The sequence below is a fragment of the Notechis scutatus genome, chromosome 2 (assembly GCF_049901735.1).
Source record: "Notechis scutatus isolate UNSWTSFEM ecotype Mainland chromosome 2, rNotScu1.2, whole genome shotgun sequence".
NCBI lineage: Eukaryota > Metazoa > Chordata > Lepidosauria > Squamata > Elapidae > Notechis > Notechis scutatus.
Window position 1 is genome coordinate 231,853,878 of NC_142010.1, and position 27,237 is coordinate 231,881,114.

At 34.4% G+C, this 27,237-nt stretch overlaps 1 protein-coding gene across 2 annotated transcripts in view; it reads right to left on the reverse strand.

Annotated features, from left to right (window-relative positions):
• The window catches only part of ATG10 (autophagy related 10), a 145,638-nt gene that overhangs the window by 16,334 nt on the left and 102,067 nt on the right, over positions 1-27,237 (reverse strand). The window contains exons 6-8 of one of the 2 annotated variants that reach the window (XM_026672036.2): positions 12,960-13,057; positions 6,376-6,491; positions 4,114-4,999 (exon numbers count right to left, since the gene is read on the reverse strand). In XM_026672036.2, the coding sequence (XP_026527821.2) occupies positions 6,380-6,491; positions 12,960-13,057 (210 nt within the window). In that variant the 3' untranslated portion in view covers positions 4,114-4,999; positions 6,376-6,379. Of the gene's footprint in view, positions 1-4,113; positions 5,000-6,375; positions 6,492-12,959; positions 13,058-27,237 lie in introns of those variants that run through there. The other variant, XR_015748155.1, reaches the window with a different exon arrangement.

Consider the following 27,237-nt stretch of genomic DNA (forward strand, 5'->3'; position numbering starts at 1 on the left):
GACTACTCATCCTGGATTCTCTCTTCGGCTCCTTGAAAAGCGTTCAGGTAGGACCAACGCCCCTTTTCTACTTTCTGAAATCAAAGTCATGTGGATCCCATAGCTACCAGTGCAGTCTTCTTTATGTTGCAACTCTTTACCTCAATATTAAACTTTGTTCCCTGGTTCTGCATGTTTCTCTTTCTTCCCTCTTCCCTGGCCCATCTGTTGAACAATGCTTCGGTTATACCCATTGGCCAATAATGCATAATCACTTTGCAGTGTTCTCCCAAAATTCTTTACTTAAAGATCAATATATTAGTTTCACATACCCCCCAGCTTAATTCTCTCTAGTAGCCCTGCAATCAAAATATACAAACTAATAATTTTAATTTTTATTGCTGCAAATTGCCAAAAGTCTTGCTTTCCTTAGCAACTGTAACCATAATCTTTGTCGGCAGTAAAGCCCCTTTATATTGTAGTCTCTGGGTCTAATTAGATACACTTTTGCCTCACATTTTATTCAGTGATAATCCTTATGCAATTCATAATTCTAAACATCGCCCATTTTGCATTTTATGCCACCCAAGAGAATAATACATGTTTTCAAACTTTTACCTTTTCTTTTAATGCCAGCTCTTAATTCTTAATTATTATCTACTACAGTTACAGATAACAGCAAATTTTAATGTAGATTAGTATTTGAAAACCAGAGAGTGAGTCTTAATGGTTGAACCACAAGTAGAAAGCTATTTGGTTGAAGGCATGCAGAATGGAAGCTGAAGCATAATCTAGCATGACTACAAGCTAATGTCCAAATTTTTGAGTTGGAGTTGTCAGAAATCTAACTGAAATTTAAATCGTATGAGCTGATTTTGTCAAACCTTGTTTTGGTTTAAAATAAATGCATTTCTTAATACTATTTTGGGAAGAAATATTCTAGTTAAGAACGTTAATGTTATGCTGAACTATATTTCTAAAATATGGACTTTGTCATCTTAAAATATGATTTTATATCATCAGAAAGAAACCTACCTTCCTTATTTTAAGAAATGGATCCAGTATTTTAGTTTATTAATTATCTTTGAAAAGTGAAGCAACATTTTCTATACTCTACATTTAATAATAAGCTTACAGACTAAATTAATTTATATTACTATTAATAGTTATTATAAAGGTATTTTCTCTTTCCCTTCATTAATTGCTTTTATTTTTTATCTTGTTTATTTTAAGCACCGTAATAGTATACTTAGGTTCACTTTGTTCATCATTTATCTATTTCTCCCCTGCTGGTGTTGTAGTTTTATTGTATTTCACTATTAACTTTTTAAAGTTAAAAAATAGACATCAAACTCATTTTTGATAATTAGTTCCTGGCACCTGAGGCTACTGATAATATTTTATTAATAATATTGTGAATATACTTTAGCTGGCATTTAATACGCATTTTCTCTTCAAGCCATCAAGATAATATGGAACAAATGTTTAGATGTTATTATCAACTTGTTTTGTTTTTGTTTTTCCCTTTTCTGAGCAAATTTGTCCCTTTTGCTTCCTCTCTGTGAGGGAAATGGGCAGTTTCCAAATTTGTTAAATAAATAAAATATAAAATTAGGGTGGTTTGACAATCCAATATAGTGGTAAGATGTTTTTGATAACTGGTTATCTTTTTTTGTACTTGACCTAGGAATGAATTAATATTTCTTCCTGTGCACACTGAACCGTTGTACAGAAAAAGTTAACCCACTGTTTATAGGAAGACAGTTAATTATGTTTACTGACAGCTTAATTGTTGACAATTAACTTTTGCATTGTAAGCTGCCTTTTATATAATTGCTGCGCAATATGTCTAGCAGAATTAGACCAAAAGCCTCTCTAGTCTATTATTTTGTGTCCCATAATGGGCAAACATAGGAATTCAGAAAAGTCATAAACAAGGGCCAGCAGTAACAACCTTCTACACCAATTAAGCCCAAATTGGCCATAATTGTATTGTATTTCTATATTGAAAAAATAGTAGAATAGATCAACAAATGAATCATTGGTTAGATAGTGTACAGATATATGTCAAATTGTATATGATTAGAATCTATGATTAGAAACTGTATTTTCCTGAATGATGGCAAAAAAACTAAAAAATTATTTCTACTAAGATGCCCTCATAGATCTTTAACAGAAACTGGCAAAATTAAGTAGCATATTTCTAGAAGACGATACTTAGTCTTGTACTAGTATTAAAATAGAAATGCTCTGGATACTTTCCCTACATTTATTGAAATATGCATCCTTTTTCTTCAGCAATTTGTCTTGAAATTCTAGCACTATACAATGAAACATTAACTCTGTTAAGCAGCCAGGAATGGAATTTTTGCAGTCTGGTAGCAATTTACTGATAGACCCAACTTAAAGTACTAAGCTTGCCAGGTATCATGATATAAATTCTGCTATTAAAAATAGTTAAACAGGCTCAAGTATATTAAATAATTATAGGTTAAATAATTACATAATTAAATATTATAATTATTTTATACAATAAAATATAATTAAGATACCAGGTGACATTCAGACAACATACCTCTTGAATATATAAGAATCCAAATAAGAATAGTGTCATCAATATGAGAATTTTTATTTCATTTTTCTTATATTGACTATCTTTAAATCAAAGGAATGAAAATATGGCTTTTAAGACTAAGTTAAGATTGCACTATAGCCATTTTAAAGGATGCAAAATAATATATATTTAATAATTAGGAGATATTCTAAAATATTTTAAATAGTAAGCTTTACTTGTGTTTATTTTCTGTAACAAAATATAAAATAAAAAAATTGAAGAAAAATTAAAAGGTTGGCATGGAGTGTGATCTTTTGCCACCCCACAGCCCCCACAGATTGTGGCATAGAAATCGTCCCAGGGTCTAAGTTGCCAAAGCCCAAGATGTATTCTATGACTCCTATGATGACATGGAGGCACCTCTTAGAAAGTGGATAATTACATTTCGAAGTCTGGACCAATCATAAGCTTGGACCAATCATTCTACCTGAATAAACAGGTGCGGCTATTCATGACCTGGCTGGTTCAATGAATCCCCGTCACCCGTCGGGTTATTCTGGTGGAATTTTCTGATGGCTCGGGGTGCCCTCATATCCAAGCTCCACACCCAGGAAGGTGGGCAGGGCTATGTCACATTCAATGATTAAAGGTGGTGGATAACTTGGGAAATTAGCCCTGACTTTAATCGTGGCTAGATTGATCTAGCCGCTGGTCAGTGAAGTGCCGGCGTAAGTTCGGGAGACGATAAACGGCTTACATCAAATCTATTGTGGCAGTTCTGGTGTCTTTTGTTTGTGCAGCAGAACATTATATAGATATTATATTACAGTGTAATATTTCTCATACTGATATTATAGTAACTTTATTTATATGAAATCTATTTAATCTCTGTGGAGATTTGCTTATTGAGTTGACGAAAAGACATACACTTAACTGTACCCTATAAATTATCTCAATACACCCTAATATTATGAAAGAAGCTAAAGTAATGAATTGTCTTTTTAATTTCAAAACACATTGAGCATTTGAAATTAACTGGTAATCAGAATAGTACAATATTGGAATATCGACACCATTTACTATAGTAAGAAATAGGCAGATTTTGTTGACAACTGATACTATTCTAATGGAAATGAAAACCAAGTGGAAGGCACAAACTATGCTAGGGTGCATCTCAGAGAAATAATTGACATTAATCAGGCAATGACTAATTAAATAAGATAATTGAAATAAAAACCTGGCCATTTTCTGCTAATTGGTTTCATACATCGACTGCTAATTAACCTCTTGAAAGAGTAAGCCACAACCGTACATTAGCATGTGTGTCTGTCTAGATTGTTGTAGGCATAAAACAGACTTGTAAATAAAGCTGTGGAACTCGTAACGTAAACTTTTCAGCACAGTTTACCTTTATGCAACTCTGTTGAAAAGAAAACCAGCTGGGAAAAGAAACCATAAAACAAAGATACATGTTATTTAGAGGACTTAAATTTCAGGTGGTGTGGACTGGGCTGTTACATATACTACTTTTTTCTAAGTCCAACATTTTTCTTTAAAGAAATAACATAGAGAAAGACAAGTAGGTGTGAAAGCAGCTGCCATTTTATTTATGAGAATGACATCCAGACACAGTAACAGATTCTTTTCAAAGCCAATTTTGACCCCTAGACACTTTCTTCCAGGTCTGGGTTATTTCTGGTATGAGACCCAGGCTTAGACATTTGATTGATGGACCATAAATTATAAGTTGGTGAAAGCTACATCCCTTACTGCATTTTTATATCAAAATTCTTCATTTCTACAGGGATAGGAAAGACACTTAAAAAAATAAAATTGCCACATGATATAAAATTGGTAATAAGTCATACAAATGTTAGCCATTCTTGATATATTATAATGCTTATAAATAGAAGCTATAGCCAATAATAGTTTTCCTTATGTATGCACTGGTTTATTAACATTCTGTATGATTAGATTTCATACTAAATCTTCAAAAGAAGAATGTTAAGTTATATTATCAGCTTTGCTCATGAGTCCTGCAGCAAGGCAACTGTTCATACACATTATTCCTTTTCATTAATTTGTATAAGCTCCAACAGCAGTCAAGATAGAGAAATGGTTGTAACTGTTCCTGGTTTCACATATTTTGGCAATTGCTTATGTTCTTTCTATGATTTGAATCACTTGTCCAGATGTTGCTCCAAAATATTCCTCTTACTTGTTTTAGGGCAGAATTATCTGTTTTCCCACTTATCACAAAGAAATTATAATATGAATCAATATTTGTATATCAATGGCATCATGTATGCTGATTGAAATGAGAACTTCTTTTAAACTGGATGTTCATCAGACTATATATCAATGCAGCATGGTCTCACTGTTTTATTATTCTTAGTTCCAAGCATGTTAAATTATAAGGCTTGTGACACTTTATATTTCACCCAAATCCATATTTTTGTTCATAATCTGAAATAACAATGAAAATGTAATCAGAAAGTATTGTTTGAATGAGATCAAAATGTAAAAATGAATCTAAACTGCTTTTGATAAATTTTGCTTTTATTTTTTCTTTATTAGAATAATTACCCTCAGCATTTGAAAAGTTTCTCACTGCATAAATATTTAATACAAATAACTATAACTGAAAACATACTCTGAAAAAAATAAACAATTTTAGATTCACTAGATGCAGTTATCACTTCAAAATGTATTTGTTTTTTCCTAGACAAAAATGTTTGTGAAGGATCTTTCCATATTCATTTATTTTATTACATTTCACATCCTAGATTTTATTCTTCTTAAGTGAGACCAATCTTATTAGTTATAGTCGTAAGTACTGTGTCATAAGTAACAATCATATATAGCATGGGAAAGAAAATTTCTCTATAGAGAAACAGGAAAATATATTATTCCAGTTTCTCAACCATAGGGAAAATTATCTCTAATTTAATCTGCACTAGCCAGATAATTTGAGTGTTCATACAAAAACAATCAGTTTATAGTATTCTAAAGAACAGTGTAAAATCAATGGAAAGTTACAAAATATGAGGCATATAATAAAAAAGCAACAAACTCAGATTACCTTTTAGAAAATCCATACTCCCATTTTAGATATAGATGATGTCTGTTGAGAGCGGGCTGTTCAATTTTGACATAGATGATCTCTTTGACCCCTCGCTGACTTTCACTGAACAAGGTGCCATCAACATCAAAATTGAACAACCTTTTCTCAACAGAAGGGGAGGGATACGACATCATCTATCTCCAGTCTGCAACATAGTTCTTTCAACAATTCCAAGAAGGATCCACACCCATTTGCACTACTCAGATGATCCTGACTACGCAGGTAACCCAGATAAGCCTCCAGGGGGCCTCAACAGCTCTCTAAAAGAATGCAAATGACCAGCAGTCTGCAAGGAGTATAAATTCTTCCATTTCCCACCATCCAGAGCTGAAGAATCAAGAGTCACAGCTGAAGAAGCTTCTTGGATAAGAAGTGAAACGTCTTCAAAGAAAAACAAGGAAGTCCAGTTGCCTCTTGAAAAAGCTCCTTTGGGACATTTCTGGCCTTTTGAAAGAGTTTGAATAGCTGGCTTTTCCAATTGGCATGAGAAGGTGGCTGATAGACTGAGATAAGACTCTGCCTCCATTCCATGTACATCTTGCTCCATTCCTTCCCTTCTTTGATGATTTTTAATCATGTTTAATGTTAATATTTATTTTAATGTTTTATCTTATTGTTTTTACTTAGTTGTAAGCTGTCTAGAGTTGCCCCTTGTGGAGATGAATGGCATGAAAATGTAATAAATAAATAAATAAATAATGACATCCTTATATTTTACCTCTTTAATCAGCACCTGAAGTCTCTTCCAAATTGGCTTTTGCATAACTCAAAGGCAGATGGAGACCCACAACTGGGCCAACAACACTCAACCATGAAATAATATAGTTCGTATGCCTACAAAAAATAAAATAAAATGTACATTACTATTTAGGGGAAGAGTAATGAAATATTCCAAGTATCTTTGAAAATTGGGCACTATTTTTATTAAAATATTATAACATACAGCTTATAAGAAAGAACATTTTGTAAAACAATTTACATTATTGGCAATTCTAACCTTCCAGTATAGTGTACTTTGAGACAGACACAGTTGTTAGACATCTCTAATTAATTTTTATTTATTTTATTTATTTTATTTGTCAATTGCTTACAAGATAATAGGTATAAGTATATACATAGTTATGAATACATGAAATGGGTACATATAAGAAAAATAAAAGAAACAATAGGACAGGGACGGTATGCACATTGGTGCGCTTATGCACGCCCCCTACAGACCTCTTAGGAAAGGGGTGAGGTCAATAGTAGACAGTCTAAGGTTAAAGTTTTTGGGGTTTGGGGAAGAAACTACAGAGTCAGGTAGAGTATTCCAGACATTGACCACTCTGTTGCTGAAGTCGTATTTCCTGCAATCAAGTTTGGTGCGGTTAACCTTGAGTTTGTATCTATTGTGTGCTCTTGTGTTGTTATGGTTGAAGCTGAAGTATTCATTGACAGGTAGGACATTGCAATGTATGATTTTATATACCATACTTAGATCAGACTGAAGACGGCGTAATTCAAGGTTTTCTAGGTCTAGAATTTCAAGTCTGGTGGCATAAGGTATTCTACAACGAGTAGAGGAGTGGAGAACTCTTCTTGTGAAATATTTCTGGACTTTCTCAACTGTGCTAATATCAGATACGTAATGTGGGTTCCAGACTGATGAGCTTTATTCGAGTATTGGTCTAGCAAATGTTTTGTATGCTCTAGTTAGTAGTGTGATATTACCAGAAAAAAAGCTACGTAGGATTAGGTTAACAACTCTTAATGCCTTTTTGGCTATGTAGTTACAGTGGGTTCTAGCACTCAGATCATTAGAGATGAGTATTCCAAGGTCCTTTACAGAGTTTGGATCATCAACAAGATCTTGACTATTTAGCTTGTATTTTATTTTCTGATTTTTTTTTGCCAATATGTAAGACAGAGCATTTATTTGTTGAGATTTGAAGTTGCCATTTGTTTGACCATTCTGATACATAGTCAAAATCTTTTTGAAGGGTAGCAGTATTGTCTGTGGTATTGAACAGCTTTACATCATCAGCGAAAAGAATGCAGTTGCTCTTAATATGATCACAGAGGTCATTTATGTAGAGTATGAAGAGAGTTGGTCCTAGAACACTGCCTTGAGGGAGACCACTATTGACAGGTACATAATTTGAAAGGAGACTCCCAATTTTGACCATTTGTTGTCTGTTTGACAGGAATGCTTCTATCCAGTTATGCAGTTGTCCAGAGATACCATAAGATTTTAGTTTTAGGCGTAGTTTGTCGTGTACCACTGAATCAAAGGCCTTACAGAAGTCTATGTAGATTGCATCTATTGCTTTGTCCTGATTGAGTTGTGTAGTCCATATGTTTTTGCAGTGTAAGAGTTGCAGATTACAGGATAGTTTTTTCCTGAAACCAATTTGTTTATTGGAGAGTAGGTTGTTTGTTTCTAAGTGGAGGATAATGGATTGGCTAATAATTGATTCCATGACTTTACAGGTGATGCAGCATAAGGAGATTGGTCTGTAATTTTCAACTAGGCTGGGGTCTCCCTTTTTGAAGATAGGGATGACCGTGGCTTGTGACCATAGGTTAGGCAAGGAGCTGGTCCTGAAAGATTTTTCAAAGATTATGCTTAGAGGTTCAGCTATGGCAGTGGATAGCTTTTTTAAGAAGTAGGCACATATTCCATCCGGTTCAATAGATAGAGATGGTTTTAGATTGCGTAGTGCTTTTTCAACACTGTCTCCTGTAAAATCAATATGTATTAGATCATTGTAGTTGTCTGTGGTTCGGCTAGGAAATACTGGGCATGATCCATTGCTGTTTACAAATACTGAGCCGAAGAATGTGTTAAAGATGTTGGCTTTAATGGTGTCATCGTTGCAGTCTTTACCATTAGGTCCTATCAGGGGTGGGATGGACCTTGAGTCTTTGAGTTTGTTGTTTACAAAATTGTAAAAAGCGTGGGTGGAATTGGTGCATAGAAGGTTTTCCTCTTGTTTAATGTGATCATTGGTGCATTCAGTCTTTATCTGGTGGCATAAATTTTTGTATCGGCTTTTGAAATTGGCAACGTGACCAGATTTGTATTTCTGCCAGAGTGATCTCTTTTTGGATTGAAGTTTCCTTATTGTTATGGGTAATCTGTTTTTTTTGGGGGGGGGGGAGTTGTTGTTGGTACATATAGTTTGATGACTCTTTTGACTTCAAGTAAAAATATGTTGTAATGGTCTTCAACAGTATTGCATCCAGTGAATAGAGATTGCCAATAAAGGGATAAGAGATCGTTGTCTATAAGATCATAGTTGCCTTTTTTGAAGTTATAATTGGGGATTACGTCATTGTGATGATTTTTGTGTGGGCGTATGTTGAGACAAAAGTCAATCATATTGTGGTCACTGCTGGAAAAGGATTCTTTAGTTTGTATTCCATAAATTAAATTCAAACTATTGCAGAAGATGAGATCGAGGCAGTTGTTTAGTCTAGTGTTGTTGGTTACTAGTTGTTCCAGTCCCAGATTTGTAACAGCATTGTAGAAGATTGCGTGTATCGGTTCAGTTGTACATTCATTTAGGGTCCAGTCAATATGAGGTAGATTGAAGTCACCAAGAAAGATAAAAGTGTGTGGGCAGGATGCTGTCCATGTTAGTAGTGTATTTAGCTTGTTTACATGTCCGATGTCAAAATCAGGTGCTCTGTAACATAGTAAGAATCGAAATGTGATATTTAAGGATAGTTCACAGATGATGGTCTCAGGAAGAGCAAGCTCCTGGGTAACTTGGATGTTTTTTAGATGTAAGGACTTTGTATGGAAGATAGCAATACCACCTCCTCTACGAATTTCACGATCTGATCGGTAAACATGATAGTCTCTTACTGTGGTAATGGAGTCAGGGAGAGATGCATTGAGCCATGTTTCACAGACAAATATGATGTCGAATTTAGCCATATTTATAAGAGGAGAAATTCAGGTATTTTATTCACAAGGCTTCTTGCATTGAGTAGCTTGCATTTAAGGCTAGCAGTAGTTGGAATTGAGGTAGTTAGGGGCGTGCGTGCCTAGTCTTGGGTAATGGTGGATTGGTTGAGGTAGGGTTGTGGTTGAAGCTTAAATCTGAGTTGCGGGTTGTGTGACTTACTTTTGATACAGTCAGCATGGTAGTCAATGTACAGGTAGTCAATGTACAGGTCCTTCTCTCCATTGTCTAGATGTTTTTTGAGTTCAGTGCGGAGTACACGGGAGCGGGCACGTTGCTGTATGGTTAGGTCAGGACGACAACAGAGGTTCTTATGGTTGGTGTTGGTTTTGGTGAGTGAATTTATAGTGTAAACGAATTTACGTTTGCTTGATTCATTTTTGCAAATGCCCCTGTAGAAGTGTGGGGCCACAGAGCCGCCTCTGTTTTTGAGTTCTCAGCCAATGCGGGAAATGTCAAGTATTTCATCAGGGAAGATGGTTGATGCTTGATAATCACTGATGATGTTTCGGACTGTTGTGATGTCATCATTATCATTGATGTCCTCTAGACCAAATAAGATGGCGTTTGGACGTTTCCGTTCACGCTCAACAGTTTCTCTGATGAGGATTGGGATATCATTATTTGTCTGGCTTATGTTTTTTTGTGGATTGGGTTGTGGTTGTTGGATAGAAATGTGGTTTGTAGCTATTGGATGTTCAGGTTTTTGCGTTGTGTCTTTTTTTTCAAGGTTGGATAATCTTTCTTTTAAGGCGTCCAGGGATGCTACTATGGTGTCAAGGGATGTTATTTGTGTTTCAATGGTATCAACTCTTTCCAACAGATCCAGTTTGGGTCTGCATGATTTGCAGAGATATGGAAACTCATTGGATGATTCTAGGTATTGAATCATTTGCTCGGGTAATCCCAAGCAGTCATGATGAGCGTATTTGTTACATAGAGAACATTTGATGGAGTTTTCATTATCCTTTAGAGTTTTGTAGCATTTAAGGCATGTGCAGGAGTCTTGTGGTTCATTGGTGGGGATTACTTTTTCTTTAGGTTGTGGTTTGGCATTGGATTTTTTTCTTGGCATGGTAGGTTTGTTAAGATGGTAGGTTTGTTAATTTTGTTAATTTTGGGTAATCAATATAGCCAATATCACACCAATCAATCAATTGCAGTAATCTCTCTAGTCAAATAATTTTCCTAAGAAACAATCAGCCTAATCAATTAATTACACTAATTGCTAATCAATTAATTACACTAATCATTAATCACACTGTTCAATTAAATTCACTAAATCATTGATTTTACTAATCAATTAAATTACATGAATCTTGATCTTTTAAACTAATCAGTAATCACACTATTTGCACTAAACACTCTAATCACACTAATCAATTAAAACAATAAATCAATTAAACCATTAATGAAATATTTTATAGAAATTGATTATCTAATCGTTGATATAGGTGATGAGGTAGAAAAGTTGTAAGTTTTGAGATAATGAATTAATCAGTGTTTGATTAAAGTAATGAGGTAGTATTGAGAGTCTGCAAGGAAAGGGTTAATTGTTTTACGAGCAGCTGTGATTTACTGGGTGGGAGGAATTTATTGGTCTGATTGCTGCTGCTATTACTCTGTAAACAATAGGCTGTAACAAGATGTTCAAAGCACGCTGGATTTTTGAAAGAGAGCAAAACTCGCTGAATTAAAACACTTTAACTACAATCAATATGTCTCTGAATAAGATTGTTTTCCAATAGTTTCCTAAAGTTCTTCAAGTTGAGTAGTAGTAAAAATACAGTCCAGAAATTTGGGTTAACCAATCCAATCTGTCCTTTACTTTTAAAGTTACTTCTAGTTGCAATATCTTTTTTTTTTTAAACTAAATCTGACAGTCACTCCAGATTGTTAATTGCAGCTATTTTCCTCCTTTGAGTCCCACTTTCCAAGGAAAATTCCACTGCAGAAATTGGAGTGATTCTTACCAAGACTAAGCATGCTGTTACAAGATCTTTCCTTTCTTTTTCACTTCTGTCTCAGCTGCCTTCCTATTCTTTTAGTTGGTGATTGTGAAATTGTTTCACTACAATTGTTTATATTTGTAAATTAAGTATAAGAAGAAAATCCAACTTGACAATTCAACAGATCTGAAACATATTGGAACCTATAATGAAATAAAAGCACAAAGTCACATTTAACTGAAAGCTCTTTTAGAAAGAAATGTTGGAAAGAGTGTTTAAAGCCCATAGAACTGGACTTTGATGAATTTTAAAAAACATCAAGTTATTTGTAAAGTAACCCAAGTAAATGGACGACCGGACACTGATCTGAGAGTATAGCTTATTTTCTTCTCACATTTCTCTATTTCAGGCATTCAATTGAATTTTTTAGTGTTTGAGAAATATGAGAAAGCTCAAATTCTCAACTCTGTACAGCAGTAGGACTGAACTGCTACCCGGAAAAATAACAAAGAGGGGAATTGTAGTTGGTGGCTCCCTACTATCAGAACCAGATTATAGTCAAACACATCTTTTGAACCTAAGAAAACAGACTTTAATCAATACAAAGGAATAATAGGTGGCAGACAAAGAAAATGGGAAGATGCTCAAAACACAACTGTAACTAAATTTAACAAAGAAAAAGAAAAACAGCAAAAGCCAATGTAGCCACATAAAACTGTTAGTGACAATCTGGAAAAAGAAGACATATATGGCAGATAAGGATATTAAGTGAGGTCACTAAGGAAGAATGTGTACTAGTATTCTAGATTTGTAGAAATAATGCCAAGGAAAGATAAATTAGCATGTCTTAAACCAGCAAAGAAAAAGAAAGCAAAAATCAAGCTGCTCAAATTAAAACACAAGAATGATGAGCGTATTTGTTACATAGCGAACATTTGATGGAGTTTTCATTATCCTTTAGAGTTTTGTAGCATTTAAGGCATGTGCAGGAGTCTTGTGGTTCATTGGTGGGGATTACTTTTTCTTTAGGTTGTGGTTTGGCATTGGATTTTTTTCTTGGCATGGTAGGTTTGTTAAGATGGTACATTGATTAAATTAATTAATGGAACAATTTTGGGTAATCAAAAAAACACTATCTAGTTAGTCCTTGACTTACAATCATTCATTCAGCAACTGTTTGAAGTTATGATGGTGGAACCATTTGAATTATGAACTATAAGAATTATATACTCATTATAACAATAAGTTTAGGAATTAGTACCTTATTTTACCTGTTTTTTTCTCCCAAGCTATAGAAAACATGTATGGTTTTTAAGCAATAGTTCATTACTAAAAATACACTATTGAATATTTTCATGAAATATTTAAGGTTGGGTTTGAGAATGTACAGTGGTATTACTCACTTGTTTTGTTTATGTAAATTGGATAATATTGAAGACATAAATTCATTTGTCCGGCAAGGATGAAGTTCAAAGAAAGGCTGACCAAGTAATGGATGTTCCTGAAAAGAAGTGATCTGGTTAACTGTGTAAATGAATTTTTAGTATACAAAACTGTTAATAGTTCCCATAATAATTGTCCCATAATAATTTTTAAAAATATTTTCCAATGAATGGAAGTGCAATGAAATTGAATTATCCAAGATCATTAATAACAGGTGTCGCCAGCCCTGGACTGCAGCCTGTTCACAACTGGGCTGCGCGAGTGGTGGGCAAGAGCGTGTATGCAACTCTATTTGCATGAATGGCAGGCGCTTGTGTTAGTGGCAGGCACGTGTGCAAGCCATGGGCACTTGCGCTCATGCGCGAAGCTCCATTTGTGCAAGTATGCCTACCATTCGCAAGAGTTCTGAACCTATTCTTTTGAATAAACTATCTTTATCTATTTAACTACAAAAGTATCAACATGATAAAATAACAAATCTAAATAATTATAACTGCACACAAGTTGGAATTATAATGACAACATTCATACAATACAGCATTTACCATGAAATATATCATCTAAATATTATTCTTAAAACATTAGTCAAATGAAAAAGTTATTTAGTATTTGAATATTAAAGATGTTTAACAAGATTATAGGCTCATGGTAAATTCCAAATACACAACATTCTAAATCATTTTTTAAAAATATCACACAAGAAAGTAATGCCAGGACAGGAGCTGGGTAGGATATGCATAAAATGTTAAAATAAAAATAATCATAAAAATAATTTCCAAGGTACGTTTTTTCCTTCTCTTTGTATTAGGAAAAGGATTTGCAGACATGAATACATTTAACTCTGAATGTAAGTGATTTACTGTTTTTTCAGGCCAGACCTACTGCTAAGTGCTAAACTAATATTGGTATTATTGAAATTATATTAGTCATAATTGGCCTTGGCAATCAAAATTTATATTTGGCTCATAAACATTTTGATTACGTTCCTGTAGTTTGGTAGCACTAACAAAATTAACTTTGCTACTTTGTCACAATTCCTTTTCACATATGTTTTTAAACTGGACCCTCAAAAAGCATATCAGTGAGAAATATAATGTAACTGAGTAATGAGAATAAAAAATATAAATGTGATCATATATTTAAGATGAATTTAGCATATTTAAGGTAATCTTAGCAATATGTAGGATTACTATTTTTACATTTACAAGCTTACATCAGCATCAGACTATTGCATGTTCTTTTTCTACAAATCAAACGCTCTTTTATTTTTTGAGATATAAATACAATCATTTTCATATCTGTCTTCCGCTATCCGGAAACGGTCAGCATATGATTTTCTAGATGTTCATGAATTTCAACTCTCATCAAATATAGTCAACTTGGCTAGAAATTAAAATTTTCTTATCCTATAGTTATATTTAAACTCTGAAACACTGAAAGGTTTTGGAAACTAACAAGTCAGTCAGTGAGACAAATTTATCAACTTTAATTTTGTGCAAAATATAATGTAAAAATGAATTTATAAAGATATGCAATATAGTGCAAAAATATACACTGAAACTATAACCAAATTGAAGAAGATAGAAGAATATTAAATATGTTTTAGGTTCCTTTTATTTTTATCCTGTAGATCCCAACTATAAATTCATGCAAAGATATTACCATCTGTTACTCATATAAATGAACTGATGTCATTTTTCATTATGAAATAAGTGCCAAACTGAAAAGAAAAAAAAACCCTTTCTATTGCATCAGAAAAACTTAAAAAACTTGTTGCAAAGACAGATTTCTGGAAAAGAACCAAGTCTTGAAACTGGCAATACAATTTTGATTATCAAAAATTACATCCATTATCTATTATTAATTCTGTATTATCAAATGAATGTGAACTTGTAGTGAAAAAAATAGAGACAATTTTTCTAGTTTGAAATATCACCAAACTGACCCTTCAGGACTTCTAAAGATACACATACTGCCATAGTAATAAAGTTCATCCATCTTGATGCTGGTTGTTTTCCCTTTTTCCCCCCATTTCCAATAATGATAGTTTTCTCTAGAGAGATAGGCCTTTTCATATTGTACCTAAATCATGATAATTTGTCCCTGATCATTTGTGCCTTGAGTGACAAGTCTGGATTGATTTTTGTTTCTTGGCTACCCATATATTCTCAGAATCTCCTCCAACCCAAAATTTCAAACGCATCAATAGTCTTTCTATCAAACTTCTTCAAAGCCCCACTTTGCTTCTATACAGTCTCACAGGCAAAATAGTTGCTTGTGCAAGTCTTTGTAAGTATAGACAGATAACAGCATCTGAATATCATTTTATTTTTTCATACCAAGCATTAGTGTGTATTGGTTTGGTACTACTTCTTTCACTCTTAACAGTCCATCCAAAAGAGCAAAAACTAACTACCACTTCAGTACCTTCGTTGTCAAATATATCACTGGCTGCTGTACCTGTTATTAGTTTGTTTTTCTTAAATATAATCTTATACCCATGTTTACACTGCGCTCAACTTCTATTACAAGAGCCTGGAATCAGAGGAGAATCATTAGCTATAGCACACAGGTTATTGATGTTTCCTCCTCCAATTTTAAAGTCATATTCATCTTCTTGCAATCAGAGAATATAGGCTGAATGAATGAGTGAATGAAATTTTAAATAAGGAGGAGAGAATATACGGAATTTTTTCATTCCAACACAGTCCATATTGTCAGGCACAAATGACCAGATCTACACATACAGAGTTCAAGGTAACTAACAGAATAACAGAGTTGGAAGGGACCTTGGAGGCCTTCTAGTCCAACCCCCTGCTCAGGCAGGAAACTATACTATTTCAGACAAATGGTTGTCCAATCTCTTCTTTAAAACTTCCAGTATTGGAGCATTCACGATTTCTGAAGGCAAGTTGTTCCACTGATTAATTGTTCTAACTGACAGGAATTTTCTCTTTAATTCTAGTTGCTTCCCTCCTTCATGAGTTTCCATCCATTGCTTCCTGACCTGCCTTCAGGTGCTTTGGGGAATAGCTTGATTTCCTTTTCTTTGTGGCAACCCCTTAGATACTGGAACACTGCTATCATGTCATGCCTAGTCCTTCTTTCATTAAGCTATACATACTAAATTTCAGCAACCCTTCTTTATATGTTTAGCCTCCAGTCCCATAATCTTCTTTGTTGATCTTCTCTGCACTCTGAATGCAGTATTCCAAATGTGGTCTTACAATGGCGATATAAAGTGGTTTTAATATGTCAAGTGATCTTGATCCTATCCCTCCGTTAATGCAGCCTAGGGTTGTGTTGGCTTTTTTGGCAGCTGCAGCACATTGTTGGCTCATATTTAAGTGATTGTCTACTAGGACTCCAAAATCCCTCTCACAGTTACTATTACTGATCCACCTTATACTATATCTGTGCATTTTTCTTGACTAATTGTAGAACCTAACTTTTTTCACCACTGAATTTCATTCTGTTACAGAGTGTCCAATGTTCAAGTCTTTCAACATTCTTCTGAATCTTAAGTTTATCTTTTGCCACCTTGGTGTCATCTGCAAATTTGATATGTTCCCCATCTAGCTCCTAATCCATAAACTACTTTACTTCATTCTGCTTATAATACAGGCATCTTCCCAGAATGCTTGCTTTCCTTGGGAAGAGATAAGGTTGTATGGGGCTTGAGGGAGTGGCGTGGTGGTGGTCAATCCTGGATTTCTTGTGGTTGGACAATGACTAAAGGCTAATTCCCTGCTTGATCATCTTCCCTTTTCCTTGGGTGGGCATTTTCCATCACATATTGATTGGAATTCTTGCACTTCTGCAAAATAACTTTTTATTGATCAAGCTCCATCATCTGGCATCTCACTTTATATAGAGAGCTTTAATCTGTGTTAGATGATTGTGTACTGTTTAGCATGTGAAATAAAGAGGTATTATTTGATTGTTTGCACAGTCTGTTAAATGTCCTTTCTTTTGTACTGGTATGTAGACCAACCTCTTCCAATCTATATTGGCTATATTGTCCTCCAAATTTGTTGATATTGTTTGGTTACAACTTTTACAGATTCTGATTCAGTTGTTTGTCATATCTGTAAATATTCTATCAATTCCTGTAGTCTTCCAGTTTGGGAAAAACAGATATGCTGGTGTAACTCTAGAATATTTTGTAAATAGGAAATATTATTTCAAGATAACTTGGATGTTGACACTGCTATCTTCCAGAATTTAAATATATTCCTTCCATCTTTGTTTGATCTCAGTGGTGCAGTGGTTAGAGTGCAGTACTGCAAGTTACTTCTGCTGTCTGCCATCTGCCTGCAATTTGGCAGATCGAATCTCACCAGGCTCAAGGTTGACTCAGACTTCCATCCTCCTGAGGTGGGTAAAATGAGGGCCCAAATTGTTGGAGGCAATATGCTGACTCTGTAAAAAAAAAAAACTTAGAGAGGGCTGTAAAGGTATATAAGTCTAAGTGCTATTGCTATCTCCATTAAAATTAATTACTATCTGTACATTGGCAAATCTTAGTATATCCAATTGAATATTTATATTATTATTTATTAGAATTTACTAGAATATAATATATGGAAATACACTACATACCCATATATCTAGTATATACTAGAATTTATCACTGTTTATTACAAGTAGCCTCTTATTATCTATTACAAAAGGAACATTGGAATAAATGAAAAAAGTGAATTAATGAAATGATCATACAGATCAAGATAAACAAATATGTAAATAATTGTCTACAATTTTTTTAAAATTTTAAAAACATTTCCATTAAATTCTAATAAAGATGATAAATCCTGCAGAATAAGCTTCCTGATCAAATGGTTTCATAATATTAACAGTAGCAACAATACCACTTTTCAAAGTTAATTAAAAAATGTTTGGGGAAAATACAACTGTTCAGATGATCTTACTGAAATCAAGGTTCTAATAGGACATGTCCTTTTTCCAATATTATGATGGCACCATTCCAATGTGTTAAAGCAGGGTTCCCTAGTTCCTAACTAGCCTGTGCTGACTGGAAATAAAGTTATTGTCTAACATGCTCAGATGGTGCCAGGTTGGAAAACAATGGTCTCTTCTGTTCTTGTAGAAAGAAAATAATTTGCAGGAATCAAAACATGTACAGTGTGATGGCCCATGCTATCAGCCGTATTCCCATGTATAGAAAAGTATTATGTGGTAGAAAATGGGGCTGCCCTAAATATTTGAAGCCGTTTCATCCTTAAATGGCTCATCTTCTAATAATACTTCAATATCCTTCTGTCCCTCCATGCACCAATAGTTTTTGAAATAGCCCTGGAAGCGACTCTTTATATTTTATTTTTGCCTAAACAATCTATGAGGCCGAACAAACAACAGCACAGGAAATGGGAAAGAAGAGTATATAACTGATTTAAAAGTTCCAAAGTACAGAACTGGAAAACAACTATATGAAATTTTTATTATGCGTGTCAAGCAAGTTCAAGAATTCTACACACACACAAATGGTAAAATTTGGTTTCCATATGGCAGATTTGCGTATATGTTACAGAAAGGAAACATGACTCACACTGATCCATAAGCACAAATCCTTTTAAATGAAAAAAAAAGTCATAGTTTAATCTTTTTATAAGTGAAATTGCTATTTCAGTGGATCACCTCCTGATTAATATCTATTTGAAATTTGGCTGAAGCAATCTGATATCTTGGAAAACAAAAATATTTTGTGGACAGGAATAAATATATCAAATATGTTTTCTTTTAGAATGTAACCATTTTGTTTCTTCAAAATGGATAATGACATATAAATCGAAAAGGCTTTCTTATAATGTCTGTCCACTATATGTTTATAAACTTGTTTCTCTCAATAATTTAATTCTCCCATTCATATTATCACTTCCAATTTCCACAGATTTTTAAACAAAAGTTTTCACTTAATTTTATTGCTCAAAATCTTTTAATATGAACATATCAGATTTTTTTAAAAATTAAATGATAGTTTGCCTTCTACAATGCAGCAATCCAAACAGAAAACAGACAAATAACAGCTTTGATATTAAAAAAAACCAAGAATTTGTATTGATGCATGATTTGGTATCTAAAAACATGTACTTTGAACATGTGATGGTATAAATTTCTTTTGGCAATGTATTAAAAATTAATATCTAGAGAACCTTATCCTTATTTTATCTTGACTAAATACAATATTTTCACTAAATCATTTCTATTAGACATGAATGCAAATGTATATGAATCATTCTTTTTTTCATCTCCTAAGAAAGCGATCTTCATTTCCCCCATAACCTTTCCAACGTGGTTATACAACTTTAAAGAGTAAGCTTACAGTGAGATAATGCCTAAAATACCATGTGAAATGTAATCCATGTCAAATTTCAATTAACAACAAATGTCACTTTTGGGTAATGGATACAGCAAGGTAATTAGTTCTGTTTAGCTGGTATTGTATGTTTTACTTCTCTTTTCCCAAACAGCAGGTATTTTGTTATTGGTACATTTCCTGTAACAGCACCATTTATTTTCCCTGTCATAACTGGAACTTCTCCAGTGGTAATGGCTTCTATTTTCTCCAGTGCTACATTAAACTGCCTTGGAGCATTCATCATAGCATTTATGGACACTCCATTTCTCCTGCAGAGGAAAGGGACTGTTGTCCAAAACATCTTGTCTCATCCAGTTTGCATGATCTAGCTTTGATGAAAATCATTCACCAAGCTTTTATCAAGGGCAGCAGAAAATGGTTGCACTTGAACTTGCTTTTAGTACCTCCAAGTATCTCATCTGATCTTCAGTCTGAGGAGTTGGGAGGGGAGGGTACTTAATTAGGAGCACTGAAAACGTCAAATTATAATTTAGTTAAATTAAAATAGTCACACCTTTCATTTATTTAAACCAATAAAATAAAATGGTCCCACTGACAAATTTCCAAACAGTACAATGTAGCCTCATTAATAAAGGATAGAGCAATTAATTCTTGTTGATTTGGATATTGTATTTAAAATATATTTAAATGCATTAGCATTTTTAGCAAATGCATAATACTGCTGGTTCATTTTCAGTTCTTGATCCACTAAGACATCTAGAAATTTTCTGTCTCTATTACTCTTATTATTACTATGCATTAATTGTTCTCACTTTACCCCTAAATATAAGATACTATTTGGTCTTTTGGTTTTGTCTCAATATTCCAGATATAAAAGCCTTCTATGCTCCTCCTATTTTTGAAAGACTGTAAATCATAAACACTTTTTATCTTACTTTGCCATGTATGTATGAATGAATCTATGCATGTAACATTTCTTTACTTGTGCATTTGGTTTTGTTTTCTATGTATATAATTTTGCACTCATCTCAATTCAATTTCATTCAATTTCTTTTAGCCCACTTTTTTCCAATCTATAAAGACTGTTTCAAATTTCTGTCTTCTTCAGTATTACCTAATCTATCCAAGTTTGCATCATCTGCCTATCTGACAAGCATTCCCTACTTTATCCAAATCATTAATAAAAATAACAAACCAAGGTTGATCCTTGAGACACCCCACTTGATACCCCTCTCCAATTATGAGATTCCATTAATATGCATTCTTTGAGTAGGAGTTCTTTGAGCCATAGTTAATGTATCCACTTAATTCACTAGCTTGCTAAATCAGCATGACAACATATTTTATCAAATGTTTTGCTATAGTATATGTCTATAGCATTCCCACAAACTGCTAAGGAAGTTATTCCATTGAAACATGAAATAAAATTTTCCTGGAAGATTTATTGTGGACAAAGACACATATTGTGGTAACTTTTGGTAATCAACTATTCACCTGAACTTCTTGTCCAGGATATCTCATAAAGCTTCAACCAGACTATCCAGAAAATTCTTCACTACTTCTGAATGCAATTCAATTGGATCTAGAGATTGTTTCAGTCAGAGGAAATAAATATTTACTTTCAATCTTGAATTTTGTTTGTTCTTCTTAATTCCTTTAGACCAGTCTCAGCAATTTTAAGATGTGCGTATTTTAATTCTCAGAACTCCCCAGCTAGCATGGGAATTAAAGTCCTCACATTTTAAAAGTTACTGAGATTGAGAAATACTGCTCCAGACTGTCTATAGAGATTTCTTTTTTTATTTTTTAATACATTTATTTATTCAACATTTCAACATTTAAAAAAAACAGTTTCCACTTTTTACAACGATTTCATAACAGTGTTCACACTAATTAATAAAGTATAAAACTATATCAATTTCTTATCCATTCTTATTCACTTTTATTCTTATTTCTCAATCTAACTTATAAAACTATTATATATATATATATATATATATATATATATATATATATATATATATATATATATATATATATATATATATATTGTTTTCTTAATTTTTATGGTACTTACATGTATGGCATTCGGCTTTGTTCGGTATTTTCCCACGTCATTGTAGTTGTTCTTTTAAAGTTGTAGCAACGTTTCAGCAGAATCTCATCTGCCATCATCAGGCTTCTGTATAGTGTTCGTCTGTGAGTCAGACTTTTACAGTGGTTTCAGATTTAAATTTGGGGCAGCCTATTGCTGTGCCAGAATGGTTTTTTTCTTCATCCTGATTGGTTGGGAGTCTCGGTCTGTGTTTATTGGTCTCGGAGTTTGCTGTGTTCTGCTTGATTGGTGTCTCTAATATCTTCTGTCTGTTTTTTGGCTCTTTTTGTATCTTGATTGGCTGGCAGCATTGTGTTACTTTATTGGAGGTCTTTAGTGCAGCTTGGCTTCGGGTAAATGGACGGCTATCATTAGTTAGGAAGCTGGGTTTCATTTGGGTGCCTGGTTGGGGTGTGTTTGAGCTGGAGGTATCAGGGGGATCTGTTTGTGCCCAGGTGTTTGCCTGGCTTGTGGTATGGAGATTTTTTTGTTTGTGAGTGCAGGCTTCCAAATGATTGACAGCCTGGTGGAATCATCTCTTCTATTCATGCTTTCTGGTCTTTTTTCAATCTCTATGGCTTCTCTGATGATTCTGTGGCTAGGGTTTTCTATAGTGGCTAGGGTTTTGGTGCCATTGAAGTTGATGCTATGACCTGTGGCTTCCATGTGTTGGACTAGTGAGGAAGTGTGTTCCAGCTTTTTGACTGCATTTTGTGTTCATCCAGGCGGGTACTTATTCTTCTATTGGTCTGTCCAATGTATGTGGCTGGGCATGATGCACAGGGGCTTCGTATATGCCTTGGTTTTCCAGGTCAATTTTATCTTTGGGGTTGCTAAGGATGGCTGCTATTTTTCTGTCTGTTTTGAAGGCAGTCTTGATGTGATGTCTGTGTAGTACCTTACTAATTTTGTCTGTAGTACCTCTTATGTAGGACAGGACAGCTGTTCCATAGGTCTGTTCATCTTCTGGGTCTCTATTATGTTTCAGTGTGTTTTTGTGGATCAAGCTGGTGATTTTGCTTTTGTGGAAGCCGTTGGCTGTCAGTACTTTAGTCAGGGTGCATAGTTCAATCTTAATGTGTGTCTTGTCTGCCAGGCGTTTGGTTCTGGTAATTAGTGTTTTAGCCACGGAGTTTATCTGTGCTGGGTGGTGGTGGGATTGGGTGTTGAGGTAGCGGTTAGTGTGTGTTTTCTTCTGGTATACGGTGTGTCCTAGTGTGCCATCTGTTTTTTGTAGATTAGTACATCTAGGAATGGTAGTTGTTTGTTTGTTTCCGTTTCCATGGTGAACTTGATTTTGGGGTGTGTGCTGTTTAGGTGTGTTAGAAAACTGTTTAGGTTTTCTTTTCCATGGGGCCAAATCACAAATGTGTCATCGATGTATCTTAACCATAGTTTGGGTTTGTGGATGGCATTGGCCGGGCTCTGGATTCGAATTCTTCCATGAACAGGTTTGCAATGACGGGTGACAGTGGTGATCCCATAGGGGCTCCTTCAATTTGTTTGTATCTTTGTCCTTTGTATATGAAATATGTGTTGGTTAAGCAGTGTTCTGTTAGTTCCATGAAGTGTTTAGCTGGTTGGTATTTATTTTTGATGATTTCAAGGGTCTCTTTTATCGGGACTTGAATGAATAGTGAAACCATGTCGAAACTTACAAGCAGATCTTCTTGCTCCACATGTAGATCTTTGATCATTTCCAAGAAGTGGTATGAGTTTTGTACATGTGAAGCTGCTTTTTCAGCATGGGGCTGTAGCTGTTTTGCTAAGTGTTTAGCTAGGTTTTGTAGTGGTGCTCCTCTGGAGCTGACTATGGGTCTGAGAGGTATGCCTTCTTTGTGTATTTTTGGGAGGCCGTATAGTTTGGGGCATCTGGAAGATTTTTCTCTTGGGATGATCATCTGTTGGATCTCTTTGCTCATGTGGCTGGTTATAATTTTCTTCTTGGTTAATTTTTCCAGATATGTGGTTGGGTCTGTGTTTATGGGTTTGTATGTGGAGTCTTGGAGTAGGTCTGTCAATTTTGTTTCGTAGTCTTTTCTGTCCATTACTACAGTGGCATTCCCTTTGTCTGCTGGGAGGATGTTTATGCTGCTATCTCTTTTCAGGGTTTGTAGCGCTTTAATTTCATTTTTCTGCAAGTTGCTTTTGGGTGGTTTGCTTGTGCATAGGATGTTACATACACACACTCACACACATCATTAACACTTTCTCATTTTTGCTGTCGATTGACGCCTTTGCATCTTCTTTCTAACCACTCATACCAAACATTCCATATCTTATAGTACTTCCGGTGGTGACACCACACTGGTGCGGTGCAGAGGAATGGAGCTCCATTCTGAATGCCTGAATTTTTGCAATTGGTAGCCCGTAAGGGTGAAGTTGGATCCTCTATGGAGATTCTTAGTCATCCAGCTCATGCTTGTCCCAAAAATGTTTTTTCCAAAGGCAACTGGACTTTGTTTTTCCTGAACTGAACTGATGCAGCTTTTATATGACAAGTGAAAGGTCTTTAAAAGAAAACAGAGTCCAGTTAGGACCTTTGAGACTGTTCTAGACTGATGAAAACCTTAAGTACAGATGCTCTTCAACTTGCAACCATATTTGACTTCATGGGTCATTGCCATGATTGTTAAGTGAATCCATTTATAGCACTTTTGTTTTTTGGCCAGAAATTGATGTAAAGGCTGGTTTCTGAGGAAAAAAAGTCATAAATCATGGTCTCATGATTTTGAGGTGCTGTAAATGTGGGCCAGTTGCTGAGCCCCAAAAATGTGGTCATGTGACCGGTAAGTCAGACATCAAAATTTTGTATCCATATCGTAAGTCCCTTTTTCAAGTCCATCAGAACTTTGAACGGCTGCTAAGCAACCAGTCATGGTCAAAGAATACCTGTAGCACTCATATAATGCCAGGGGTTGGACAAGAGCTACCGCACGGGTTTAAAAAGGTGCATGGGAGGCTGATGCAGGTCAGGGAGGGTATGTGGGGACACAATGTCCTTCCCTGCTCTTCCCTCTCCTCCTTCTCCCGTCCATTCCCAGGAGACAGGTAAGTGGCTGCTGCTGAGTGGGAGAGGGAGTGAGGCATTGTAAAATTGACTGGGAAACTGTCACAGAACATTGAAAATGAAGATCATGTGAACACAGCAGCAGCCAGTAGCACTAAAATAGCCACAACTTTCCCAAATTTCATGGATCTGGATTTTGGATGAATTCCATACTTTAGTCCATTTGAGGTATCTTGGTTTTAAAATTGTTGCCCTATAATACATCATTTCTCCAAGTTAAAAGGTCACAACAAGGGGAATTTTAGTAATATACAGATATTTCTAAACATTATATTATAATCTGGATTGATAATATTTTTGCCATCTAAAGAATATTTTTGTTTTTCACATTCTTCTGAAAGTTCAGTCATTTTGTGACTTAGCGGTATACACAGGATCTAAGGAACACTATTGAACTCTCCGCTGGTTTTAAGTTCCTTCTTCCATGGGCATAGACATATTTCCAATCAATGGCATGTTATACCATAGGATACCATAGGCATAATAGAAATTTCCCTAGTATTCCCCAAAAGAGGGGTCCCTAAGTCACATTTTCAGAAAACTGATTCTGTCACTCCAGCATTTCTAGCCAGCCAAACTTACTTGCCTCTGTCAGGTGGATCCAGATTTTCCTAATCAACAGGGATTTCTGAAAGCAACTTTGGGGGCCTCAATTTAGGTCAGCCTTTGTGTACATGAGCATCTCTGACCTGTGTTCCACAGTTATTATTTCAATTTCTAATGGCCCAACAGCTACTGGAAGATCCATCTGCACCTGTGATCTCACCATAACATTTTCTGCGTACAAAAAGGGAAACCTAAATGTAAAATCATAGTGTATACGTAGAATAGAATAGAATAGAATTCCTTTTAATGGCCAAGTGTGATTGGACACACAAGGAATTTGTCTTGGTGCAAATGCTCTCAGTGTACATAAAGGAAAAGATACATTCGTCAATATTACATACTAAATATTAAATATGTGATAGAATTAAAATGATAGAATTATATTTCTCTGTGATTTATTGATTATCTTCTTTAATATGTAAGAACATTTTGAGGACTATCTGTACAGTATTCTTTACAGTATCTCCCCAGTATCCTTTACAACCCAATATAACTAGGGAGATTTCTTTGGTGCTTCTTGCTGTGGATTCAGCTACTATATCTCTTTTTCCTGTCTCCCAATGTGACTGCCACATATGACCGATTATATGTAGTTTACTCATTGTTCCTTCTCATTCAAGACATGCTAGCTCATCATTCATTCAGAATTCCAGAAATATACATTCAATATTTCTGAAGCTGTATTTTAATTAATATTATGGAGCAACATCGTTATAACATCATTTTAAAAACCAAACATCTTTCTGATACCACTACTTTAGGAATGTAATCTTTCTTAGTTTAATGACTCTTCTAATTCAAAATGAACATACTCTGTCATTACAATCTATGAGCGGTCAAAAAGCAATGATGACTAAATTATTAAATGTTTAACAGTAGTTAAATAATTGAACCTGTTTGAAAGATTGTTTTTTGTTCATAATTAACTGGAGCTGTACAGAACAATTGTGTCAGGCACATTGTTACAGCGAACAAAATCTTACAAAGCAGATGAAGAAGGTAAATTATAATTCTGTAGCTTGTAACACAGAGGTCCCCAAACTTGGCAACTTTAAGACTTGTGGACTTCAATTCCCAGAATTCTCCAGCCAGCTTTCTGGGAGTTGAAGTCCAAAAGTCTTAAAGCTGCCAAGTTTGGGGACCCCTGTTATAACAGAACATGAATGATTAGTAGTGCTAGGAACTACTTTTCTGAAAACAGCATAAAGTATTATCAATATATGCTAATAACATGATATAACTTGATAAGATTGTTACAGATATATTTTTACATCATTATGCTGTGCTAACTTTACAAAGTAAACATATTGTCTTATTTTATCCATCATTACAAGTTGTCAAAGTTACCTCTTCATCACATCTCACAACTTTAGAACGTATTTTAATTTAACTTATTAAAATAATATGCAAACGTAGTAAAAAGTTGGTAACTGATTAATTTTATTTTGGCAAGTGCTGAAAAATATATCGTCTGTTTATTTTTCAAAAATAATGAGTGCCAATTCTAATGACAAAAATTGGCAGACCAATTTTTCAGTTTAAACTCTGGAACTCCAGTTTTCTCTAAAAAGCAATTGGAAGCAATTATACATTTGAGTCATAATTAATAGGCACACTTCATTGTACATTTTTTTTCTTAATGCTGCTGAATCTATGCAGCGCTTTTTATGTACTTGGCAAATTTTGCTTCTTAATATATAATATAATATCTCCTATAGAAAAAACAGCACAAATAAAGAAAATTGTAAAATAAGAGATAAAGAATTATTATATTTACCTAGTTATTCCATGATCTTTTTAATGTGAACACCAATAATTTTTAAAACTGGTTCATCTTAACAAAATATTCCTGACAGCAAAGAACTACACTGTATGTGAAATACACACAAGAATTGTATTGGTAGTATAGGACAGAACAGAGTTTTTCAAACTTTTTCAGACCATGGAATTGCTCATTTTAAAAAAATTCCCAGAATGCCTGATCTAAAGGAAAATCACTGGACACAAAATTGGCTATATTCAAGTGAACTTCTTTTTTAATCCCATGATCTCTTCCATCAAGTTCTTTTATAGTGCAGTTTGACCAGATTCTTTATCTCTCAATTTAGTTTTTACACAGAAAAATTTGTA